The 11,842-nt window shown below is 38.9% G+C and overlaps 1 protein-coding gene across 4 annotated transcripts in view; it reads right to left on the bottom strand.

Moving 5' to 3' along the window:
- Positions 1-3,149: 3,149 nt before the first annotated feature.
- The window catches only part of SHTN1 (shootin 1), a 106,835-nt gene continuing 98,142 nt past the window's right edge, over positions 3,150-11,842 (bottom strand). For all 4 annotated transcript variants that reach the window (XM_021718402.1, XM_008069669.1, XM_008069671.1 and 1 more), the window contains one exon: positions 3,150-4,911. In XM_021718402.1, the coding sequence (XP_021574077.1) occupies positions 4,689-4,911 (223 nt within the window). In that variant the 3' untranslated portion in view covers positions 3,150-4,688. The remainder of the gene's footprint in view (positions 4,912-11,842) is intronic.

Below are 11,842 nucleotides of genomic sequence, written 5' to 3'. Positions count from 1 at the left end.
AATCAACATTGTGAAAGATGTCCATCTTACTAAGGCAATCTACAAATCAATGCAATACCATTAAATTACCAACAACATTCTTCTCAGACCTAGACAAAACAACACAGGAATTCATATGGAAACACAAACGTCCAAGAATAGCCAGAACAATCCTCAGCAAAAAAAACAAAGTAGGTGGTATCACAATACCAGACTTCAAACTTTAGTATAAAGCTACAATCATTAAAACAGCTTGGTATTGGTACAGGAACAGGCATATAGATCAATGGAAGAGAATTGAGATTCCAGAAGCAAAACCTCAATTTCTCAACCAACTCATCTTCGACAAAGCCCCTACCACCTACCACTGGGGAGAGGAGAACCTATTCAGCAAATATTGCTGGGAAAACTGGCTGACCACATGCAGAAGATTGAAACAGGACCCCTATCTATCCCCATGCACAAAGGTTAACTCCAAATGGACCAGAGACCTAAATGTAAAACCTCAAACCATAAGAACCTTGGAAAAGGAAGGAAATACCCTCATGGAAATCGGAACTGGCATCCAATTCCTGTACAAAACCCGAAACCCACAGGTCATAAGAGAGAAGATAGACAAGTGGGACCTTATTAAACTGACAAGCTTCTGCAAAGCCAAAGAAACCATCAAGAGAGCAGGGAGACAGCCTACAGACTGGGAAAAAGTATTTGCCAACTCTAGGTCTGACAAAGGCTTAACATCCTGGATCTACAAGGAACTGAAACGTACTGAAAAGAAAACAAACAACCCCATTATAAAATGGGCAAAAGATATGAACAGACACTTCACAAAAGAAGACATCCGAGCAGCCAACAAACACATGAAGAAATGCTCAACCTCACTAATCATCAAGGAGATGCAAATCAAAACCACACTGAGATACCACCTAACTCCAGTCAGAATGGCAATTATCAACAACTCAAAAAATAACAGCTGCTGGAGAGGGTGTGGTGAAAAGGGAACACTTCTACACTGTTGGTGGGAGTGTAAACTAGTGCAACCTCTGTGGAAAGCAGTGTGGCGATTCCTAAAAGCTCTAAAAATCAACCTTCCATATGATCCCGCAATCCCCCTACTGGGAATATACCCTGAAGAACTCAAATCACTCTATAAAAAAGATACCTGCACACGTATGTTTATCGCAGCGTTGTTCACAATAGCACGAGCCTGGAAACAACCATGTTGCCCATCAAAAGAGGACTGGATTAAAAAAATGTGGTACATATATACACGATGGAATACTACGCAGCCATAAAAAAGAACAAAATCATGAAGTTCGCAGCAACCTGGATGGAGTTAGAGTCTATAATACTGAGTGACCTCTCACAGAAACAAAGATCCGAGTATCACATGTTCTCACTCATGTAATGGACCTTGAACATCCAATGTAATAGTATAAGAAAATGACTGACAATACTGGGAAACTATGGGGGGGAGGGGGATGAGATTAACAGTAGCAAATATCTGTCTGGGGATGGGAAAACACCTCTTATCAACAGGGTCCTGAATGAAACGTAATGGTACACCTAACCCTTAACTGTACCCCACAAAACCATAATAAAAAATATTGATTAATAAAAAAAAAAAAGGCTGTGCTCACCATTGAATATGTAACATTCTTAAAGGCTAATAAGCTTTGTTTTAACTTATACTTTCTCTCTCATGGTATATAAAACATTTATAGTTATATATAACATTATCTGTCAAATAAATGAAAGGAACTTTGTTGAATTAAGCAAAAGTCATATCCCACATTAAAAACGATAGTGGGACTGAGAAATGTTAGCACTCAGAAGAAACTTCACTCTAATCCTTATGCAGGCACTGCTTGATGACCCTTCTAAGGTGATAAAAACCGATGGTTATCCACTCTACAAAACTTACTGGCATAGAAGCTAAAGTTGCTCCATGATGGATGTGACTAAATATGTATCAAGACTTTAAGAATGTGATACAGACTATCATTTATTTGACTCACAACCTAAAAATGATCATTAGCGATCATTTTTACCTGTACTACAATAGTTTACAGTTAACAAAGAAGATAAGGAATAAGGATTAGTGGTGAGTAGTCAGAGCCAAAACATACATTCTTCTTACTCAGGCCAAATGAGGCTGGGTGCTAGTAGCCCTGCTGACTGCTGCCAGCCAGAAGGTCAACGGGACTGATCAACAACTGCCAAAACTACTATGAGTGAGGAGTTTGAGAACAGCTCAGATACACAAAGGTGCAATAATTTTAATTAAATTCTTATTCTTCCAGAAAAGAAAAGAGACATTTTCCTTTTCTTTAATAGCAACAGCACAATGTCTCTAATCCTTTGCCTTACTCTGGCTATAAAATGCATTAACATTAATTTGAAAACCTCTGTAGCACATAAAACTTAATTTATGTTTCCAAAACAGAAGGAAGAATAACAACTTTTTAGAGAAAACAAAAACAAAGATGCAGTCCATTCCAACTTTAAACTAGCGTAAATACATATAAGCTACACATATTGTGTGTGTGTGTGTGTGTGCGCAAATAGCAAAGAACATACCTTGCAGACACAAGCACTAGTCTTCCTATGTCTTTCTATCACCTGCTTTTGTTGACAATCACCCCCAGCAGGCCAAAATCTCCTCAAAACTCAGGTGAAAAGGAAAAACTGTAGGCAGAAAAAGGTGAGTAAACATCCTATATCAAACACCTTTAGGCTAAATTAATTTAAAATGCTTTGTCATCACAGAAGGAAAGCAAGCAGCTTAGAAAAGGCAGGAACACTTTCAAAATAGCAGTTACTAACTGTCGCCTGGTCCAGCTAACACATCTTACCCAGTGGGTAACTTCTGATCCTATCAATGAGGCTACTTTGATAACCACATTATTCTGTTGATGTGTGTACTGAAACATGGAAAGATGGTGTATATATTTTTATATTCCTAAATACATGAGAGATGCATGCCAGCAGAGTGACGGCAGGCACCGTAAGAAGGACGACACAAAGAAACATGAAATAAAACTTATCAAAATAAGCCATTTGGGGGACTACTAAAAATTATTAAAGTTACCAACTCTTAAACAATTTCCTGTTTAAAAATGCCAAGCTTGAGGAATTAAACCAAAAATGTTAATAATCACAATTGACCCTTAGTGGGAAAGTGTTGGTTTTTTTTTTAATAAGTTGTGGTGAGGAACGTTCAAATCACAGCATAACAGAACTGGTTTAAATGGATTAATGCAGTCTGTGGTTAGAACATCACATAGCAGTATGACCCAGTTAAGGAAAAATACATTTGGAAAACATTACATTTTAATTCCTCATGAGTAAAGTGATAAAGACCTGTGAAAACATGGAAACAGTCAAGCATAACAAACTTACAAAAAGATAATTATCTCCAAATTTAGGAAGTACATTTACCTTTTACCTCCTTGACAAGCCTAAGTTTAGCACACGTGCAAAAAATACAATACAACTACTGCAATTATGACTATCATTTTCTTTTGCCTTTAGGTGAGAAGCACCTGACAGCTACATGCTGAGCCATGCTAACAAAACTAAACCTTTCACTTTCTTTAATAGTAAAATTACCATTACTGAATCATTGTCATAAAAAAGTGCATTCAAGTACATTACCACTTATTTTAAGTAAACATCAATTTTGAAACAATCAACTTTGAAAAGCTGCATAAGTTTAAAAAAAAAAAATCCCTGATTACATTTCTATTTATTCATTGTGGTAGCCTGAAACACTGTATTTTTAGAGACTATCTACCACTTAATTTCTTTAAAAAACAAAACAAAACAAAACAACAAAACTGTGTAATATAGAACAGCAGTGAAGCAAGAAAAATGTGTGCTTGTCACTTATCTTCACTGTACATAAGAACTGTGAAAAAAATATGGTACTTGTGCCACATTAGTATATGGGAAAACACAATTAACTCATACCACAGTGCACATGGTTTACCAAGATATTACTGTTAAATTCAAGGTCTGGACTTTCACCTCAATTCTGTATTCAGGCCACAAGAGCATCCCCCCCAAGGTCCTTGGGAGGCTTTGGACACAATCAGGCTTGTATTTTTCATCCAATAGTTAACAATGTGTGTAATTAACATTGATTACAGGACTACTAGTTTGATGGCAGCTCGCGAATTTTAAGCTTATCTCAGTCTACCCTAGAAAATAACCTGTATGCCACAGTACCCAATAATTTTCATGCTGCTGCAATTTCTCCATCAAGAGAGGATCAGACCCAAAACAGAATCTTCTCTGGGGGTTTTTAAAATCACATTAGATTGGTCAGTTTTTTTTATTCAATTATCTACAAGCACCTCAAACTTTCAGCATTCCATTTGATGAGTGTTATGCACATTTCCTAAAGATATTAACATCTGAATTTTTTTTGTAACCTTCTAAAATAAGTCATACTTAATACAGTAACTAGGAAAAATCTTATTCCTATAAAGACCAAAAAACAAAAAACTACTTAGGATGGGTATTTTGCTAATAAACAGCTTACTTATGTTTATACTTGCTACTTACAAAAGTGACACCAGGAAAGAACCTGTATTCTGAATACAGTGACCAGAACAGAATGCCTATAGCCCTTGCCAATAACACCAAAACAAATCATGTGCTAATTGAAAAGGACTAGCAAACATGTTAGGCTTCTGGTTTACAGATCAGCAGCTGGAGCTGTCTGTCTCGCTCAGTTTTTCAATGCTGTCTTCTTTGTTTTCTGGTTTAATTTCACCTTCATCTTCCTTGTGTTGAGTAGGATCTTTTTCAGCGACCTGGTCTTTGGTTTGGGGTTCATGTGTCGAAACAGGATCTAAAACTACAACTGGTTCAGCTTGTTTTTCATCGCCAATGTCTTTTCTCCTGCATTCAATGCTACTGGGAGGCCTATGGAATGAAGAGTTAGAAAAGTAAAAAGCCAAGAGAAAATAGTTGTCTTTCATATTCTTGGATTCAGACCAACCAAAAAACTCAAGACATTCTCAGTCTAATCAACATGCACATAGTCGTCTTCAAGATGCCAGCCGTTTAAAAAGAAACAAAATGAAGCGATCAGATTACATATTAGGAGCACAAGACCAGAAGAAAGAAGACCAGGAAAGTCAGAGTAATTAACTACAGAAGTGTTAAAAAGCCCAATGCACCTACCTGCTTAATTGCATGCTCTTCTCAGGAAGCATAAAGCTCACAGACACACTGCATTCTTTCTCACTGCCTACTGTCCAGGCCCCTAGTCCGCCCACACTTAGCTGGAAGGAGTCAGTTAACCCGCTTCCTCCTTTGTGTCCCTGGGTACTGCTGGTTTCAGGTTAGCGCTGAGGAGACTGCATGGATGAGGGGAAGTAATCACCCCAATCACTGATGGACAGACGAGTGACGTGTCAGCTGCTGCCATCACTGACTAGAACAGACCTTGTCAGAACGCAGAAACAAGGGTGGAGGAGCAAGGGCAGAGGGAGAGTCAGAGAAAAAGCTAAAATGTTAAGTTGCCATACACTTTTCTAAAAAGAAGAATGGTTTCTTGAGATATTTCTTACTGCTTTCAGTGGCCATTTCTTTTTCCACAGAAGCTTTCTCCTCTTCTGATGCAAGAAACTATTGCTTCTCAGGCTGTATGGGCAAGCATTTCCTTGAGGAAACAGAGATATCCCTGAAACATTTTCTTTTGCTATTTGTCAGGAAATCAGGCTGTCAGCACTTAGTCCTCTCAGAAGCCATGGTCAACCATCTCAAGGTACTGGGGCAGCTGACCAGCTGCCTGAGGGCTGAAGTAGCTGCAGTGGACATGGTTGGACTCTTAGACTTTTCTGGTCTTTTTGGCAAATGCCTTTTTGTCCCAGAGAACGGACTGAACATGACCAAGTACACTGCTGTCCCACCTCTGGGTGTTCTGCTGGGTGCCAGTGAGCTGCTGGCGAGTGCCTGTCCACCGCTCTACCAGCCTCTTGCCAGGAGTTGGTTTCTACCATTTCCTGACCCTCGGAGCAGGTCAGATCTGGTATACTCTCTCTTACCACTGAATATTTCTCTCTTGTTGGACTTAAAGCAAGAACCATTTAGCTTTGTTCACAATTCTATCCCTAGCACCTAGCACAGATCCCTTTGTGGAGTAAACAAATGAGCAAGAAGGACTAATGAAACTGTAAAAGGCTCAGAATGAATGCAGAGAGACCAAAGTTTTGGTGTGAGGAGGTTTGGAGGTTTCTCTTGTACAACAAAACCAAAAATCCATGATCAATTACTGAGAGAAAATGTCCTGCATGGCCCAGTCACAGGCACAAAAAATTCAATCTCAATGTCTACACTGTTTTATCACTTTCTGACCAGTACTACAAGATCTGTCCAAATGCTTGAAATTCACTCCCTCTAACTATCGGGCTATATTAACTATGTGACTTGGTCATCACGTCATAAGTGACTAACACACAACTCTGTCTTCCTTGGAGGTGGTAAATGCAACAATAGGAGCCTGGAGACAGGCTGTGCTATGCTATAGTGAAGACAGATTCCCTTATTTTCACCTAGATATGGTAATACCATCTTCATTTGAAACCACCAGGAAATGTCCACCTTGGCCAAGGAACCTTATTTTCACCTGGATATGGCAATACCGTACGTCTTCATTTGAAACCACCAGAATATGTCCATCTACCTTGGCCAAGGAACCACTTCTCAAGACACCTGCTACTATGCTTTAGAAATCAGCGAGGGATATAGGTTCCCCAGTGGGACCTGTTTTGACTTTCTTTGACCGGGTAACATTTAAAAGCCTGTGATCAGAGAAGCAGAACCACTATGAGTGACATAAAGAATTTACCACAAGAATTAGACCTTAGGCAATGCAGTCTACGTTAAGTTTGTTGCCTCTGCATCTGATGCTAGGCCTGCAGTCAGTTGCTCTGGCAGCCGGAAGGGAAGATGGCTGTAAAGCAGCAGCGACCAAAGATGAACTAGAGCTTCATGGTCTCTCAAGCTCCAATCCTGATGATGCAAGTCAACTTGGCAGGGTACACTGGAGCCTTCCACATGAAGCTGCACATGCACTTGGCCCAGGATTTGGAGAAGCTGGAGGAGGAGATTGGGGGAGGCAAGGGGAGCTGAAGAAACAGGAGGCCAGCCTCTGCCACATGCCAATTAGGTGAGTCAGCAAATCAGCAACATCATGCCCGAGCTATAACAGAGCCTACCCTACATGGACCGTCTGAGGGTTACAAAGTTGTTTTTTTTTTAACTAGTGCTTCAGGCCAGGCACAGTGGCTCACACCTGTAAACCCAGCACTTTGGGAGGACCAGTGCTTTAGGAGGGAGGACTGCTTGAGCCCAGGAGTTTGAGACCAGTCTAGACAACATAGCGAGATCTTGCCTCCACAAAAAATTTAAAAATTAGCTAGGTATGGTGTCACGCACTTGTAGTCCTGGCTACTCGGGAGGCTAAGGCAGAAGGATCGCCTGAGGTCAAGACTGTGGTAAGCCATGTTCGCACCACTGTACTCCAGCTTGGGCAGCAGAGACTCCGACTCAAAAAAGAAAAAAATGTAACTACTTTACTTCCCAAAATCTCATGCAAATTTCTCTTGTGGCCAACCTAAACTGGAAACAAATGAGTAAGAGAATTCTAGAAAACGAAGCTGCAGCCCAGCTGAGTTTACAGTGAAAGCCACTATCAACTCTGCGGGACAAGTCACCAGTCTGGCTTCACTATCTTGGGTCTGAACCCTTTTATATAAACCAGCCAATCCTCTCTCAGCATGCAAAGGAAGTATTTGCCTCATTTTAGGTGAACAACTGCCATCAACTTATACTAACCTTCATCACTTCTGTAGCACTACCACATTTTTTTTTCTGTAGCACTACCACAGATGTGCTACCACGTGTGTCTGCAGCTGAAGGATTGATGTGAGCACATTCTAGGAAAAGCTTCTTCATCAGCTCAGGGAAAAATACCTCCAGGAAGTGCTCTCTGGGCTCCACAACAGCAATAAATGAATGTTGATTGAACTGAAAACTTAGAAATCTTATATTGTCAGGCTAAAATTGTCCTGAAATTGTCTTAGCCCAAAGAACTTTTCTCCTGTTCTGAATGAACTAAGCTTCTCAACTACAGATTAATCTATTAAGCTATTTGTAGTCTATAATTTGAGAACGCTTTTGTTGATTATCATTGAACTAGGCACAATGGTAATTTCCCCGAATCTATGTGTTGAAGGAGAGTGATTGGTTTCTCAAGAATAATGACCACTGCCTTGGAATCCCAATGGGAAGGCAGAAAGGGACTATGGCAACCATGTTGTCAGAACTATCCTTTTAGAGATGAGAACACTGGGGTGTGGAGAGGAAAAGAGCCTGCCGTAAAAGCACAGAGCTCATCAGTGGCAGAGCTTGAACAAGAGTTGGGAGCACTGGCCTCCTCATTACTGCATTTTTCATAGCACCATGCTATTTTCCAAAGACATATTCTCCTAGGGGTAGAATCATGATAATGATGCAACAGGCTAATTTTGGCATATTTACTGATTTCTTTATTTCTGAAGCCCTGTTTCCATCTGCATCTTACAGATCCATAACTATAAATTTCATCCCTTCAAGCTATCCCTTTTTTTCCCTTCTTTTTTTCCCCTCTGTAGTTTGGAGCTCTTCCTGCTTTGACATCACTAGTTCTATTCCTGGCTCCCAAGAAGAGCTGCTTCTGTAATGAGGTGTCTTTCTTTGTCCTAGACCTTATACCATCTCTATTCCCATCCTATGAGATGAGCTATGGAGCCCTGTCGGTGATACTGCTAGAAACCTAGGCTCTCACTCTAGGCAGCCAGGGTAGCAGGCTCTGAAGGGTTAAATCTGAAGCTTTTCCTCAAGTTCGAAATCCCAGTTCAAATGCAACAATTCAATAGGAATTGTAATGCCTTGTTATTCCTGCTCAATTTTTCTAGTTTAAGGCAACATCTAAGGACGGTAATCCCAAATAAGGAATTAAAAGTCAGTACTCATAAAAAGTAATAGGAGACTTTCTCTTGCATGCTGCAAAAAACAATTTAAACTTAAATTTTATAGGTGATATGAAGTAAGACAAAAATGATGAGATGTTCAGGCTGAAAGGGATCACTGATGTGAGCTAGTCTAACCTCTTCATTTGTCAGAAGACACCACCAACGAAAAGGGAGTTGAAATGATTTGTCCATCGACATACAACTTGTTAATAGCAGATATGGGACAAAAACTGTGGAATCCTGATTGCCTCTCCAATATTTTTTTTTCTTACCACAATATACTGTCAAATGGGTATCTTTTTTTTTATGGGTCATGATTTATGATCCTGTCAAACGGGTATCTTTTTTTTATGGGTCATATTAGACCATGTGCTCAAAGGCCATCTCAAGACAAAAACCAAAATGAAAATAAAAGCTAGGAAAAATATACCAATCCATGAAGGCTGATGCGCAAGTACAACTTGGCATCAGGTGCCCTTTTAGAAAGCAGCTACTGTTTCCCCACTGCAGGAAAGTCCAAATGTGAGGCCTGGGCAGGTGGGGCCACTTACTGGCAAAAGGAAAGACCCAACTCCAACCCATACTGGTACCAGAAGGACCAGAACAACTGCAAATGGCTATGCCAAAGCTGAACTTTATAAAGTGACCCAGTGATTTCTCAGACTGTGTTACAAGAGATGAAAGTGCAGCATTCTAATTTTTAAAAAGCACATCATTGTTTGCATTCAATGAAATTCCTTTCAAAATCAACTTTCCACATTCCAATTATATTCAACAACATTCTAGCTAACATTTCGGCTGCAATTCAAATTAACTAATGCCCAAAAGACCCTTAATCGACGTGGCTCTGAGCTCAATTGAATACAATCAAAGCTCATGAAATGAAGGGGGAAATGCTTATTTCATGCAAATTCTGCATATCATTCAAGCTTAATTTTACTGATAATATAAAGGTGGGACATTTTGAACATTACAGTGAATGAAACTTTTAAGCGGTGAGAGTTATTTTATAAAATGCTACCTCTGAAAAGCTGATTGCCAAACAGTATAAAAATGGTTTGAGGCATAAATGCCAAGTTCATTTCTATTTCACTTCTGAGGTAACTATCTTTCAAATCGCAACAGCTGGACTATTTAACACAATCTGGTGAATCAAAGTATAGTTCTTCTCTGGTCTCCCAGTGGGATGTCTGCATTAGTCTGTGGCAGCCATCCAACAAATGACGCACAGTCGGATGGTCTGAACTCTGTTTCATTTACAATAAAAATGGATAAAACCGCAATCATATTTACCACCTTCAAGGACAGAAAACGGAAAGATTTAAATTTGTCTTTTATAAAGTAGTTTCCTGGGAAAACTCCAAAGAGGAAGTCAGTTTTATATTTTCTCTAGTGTAAAAATAAGGAGTCTTCTTTTCTTTTTTCATGCTCTTTACACAGTTACTACAGCAGTGAACAGTAGTGGCATTACAGTGAGTCATTTTTATTGTTTCTTTCAGAAACTGTTTTTCAGGAGCTTTTAACATACTTGTCCCAAACTTCACAAAATAAAGTTTCAAACATAGGATGAAACTTTATATATTGCTACCAATGCTAATGGTACTTTTAAATACAAAGAAATAGAACAAATCTCGATTGTTTTGGCTTTGTGTACTTTTAAAAACTCCATTTCAGCTCAAATAATATATTAATTTGTCAATTTGAGTCTTCTACTATTTGAGGAAAAAACAGATTTGATTTTTAGTTATAAGAAATAACATTGTTAAGCAACAGAATACCACCATTTTCAAAATCTGACATCAGCCTCTAGATGCGAATTCATATCAAGACTAACAAGAATTCCTTTTTAACAGAGGTAACTAATGGCTGGGCAAAGATCTGGGTTCACACTCAACAATATTTTATTTAAAAAAACAACAACAATATTTTATTTAGTTGCATAATCTCAGCATAGACATCCCAGTACTGCTTATCTCTCAAGGCTACAATGTAACACTACCAACCCTTGTACTAGTTCTTTTATGCCTGGAATGTAAGCTGAGCTGCTGACATTTGCAGATTCCAAAATACATTGGAAAAAGGAGGCTCAGAAACTAGACCATTCTCACAGCAAAAGCAACAAAATTGACAATGCGTGAACTACAACTGATTTTAGCTCAGCCAAACATTCTGAAACGTATGCGATTCTTTTCTTAGGTTTTTTTTTTTTTTTAAGTTTTTTGTAATCCTGCACAACATTAAGTCATCATTGGGAAATCCATCCAGATTCCAGCTATTAAAATCTGAGTATTATTTATAAAAAATATTTTAAGTCTTCCACAAAAGTCACCATATATAAAACTGGCTCCTTTAAAATGCTGCCATGCACAAAACACTTGCATTTTCATTCTAAATTTTCAAGATAAAATTTTAAAACACTTTAAAGTTTTTCTTTCAATTTGTTACACATTTTTAAAACTCTCTAAAGTTGGGAATTCTCAAAGAATTACGTGTTTTTGCTAGAACAAATAGCAAAATCATATAGTTATATGACATGATGAAGCATATTTCAAATGAAATGTGTTCATCGGGTTTCAAATGTTAGGCCAGTTTATCCTAAGATCTGAAATTGCATTTAAGTTTTAGTTAGCTATTTCTATCTGAATAAATTTTTAAAAACTCCTCTCTATTCCATGATACACAAATAAAAAGAGACTAAAAAAGCCGGGCTCGGTGGCTCAGCCTGTAATCCCGCGCCTTTGGGAGGCAGAGGTGAGTGGATTGCCTGAGCCCACAGGTTTGAGACCCGCCTGGGCAGCGAGACCTCATCTCTACAATAATCAAAAAAATCAGCC

The sequence above is a fragment of the Carlito syrichta genome, unplaced genomic scaffold (genome assembly GCF_000164805.1).
Source record: "Carlito syrichta isolate Samal-C Ts95f unplaced genomic scaffold, Tarsius_syrichta-2.0.1 Scaffold312174, whole genome shotgun sequence".
Lineage (NCBI taxonomy): Eukaryota > Metazoa > Chordata > Mammalia > Primates > Tarsiidae > Carlito > Carlito syrichta.
Note: the sequence above shows the minus strand (reverse complement) of the source record. Positions and strands in the feature narration are given on the sequence as shown.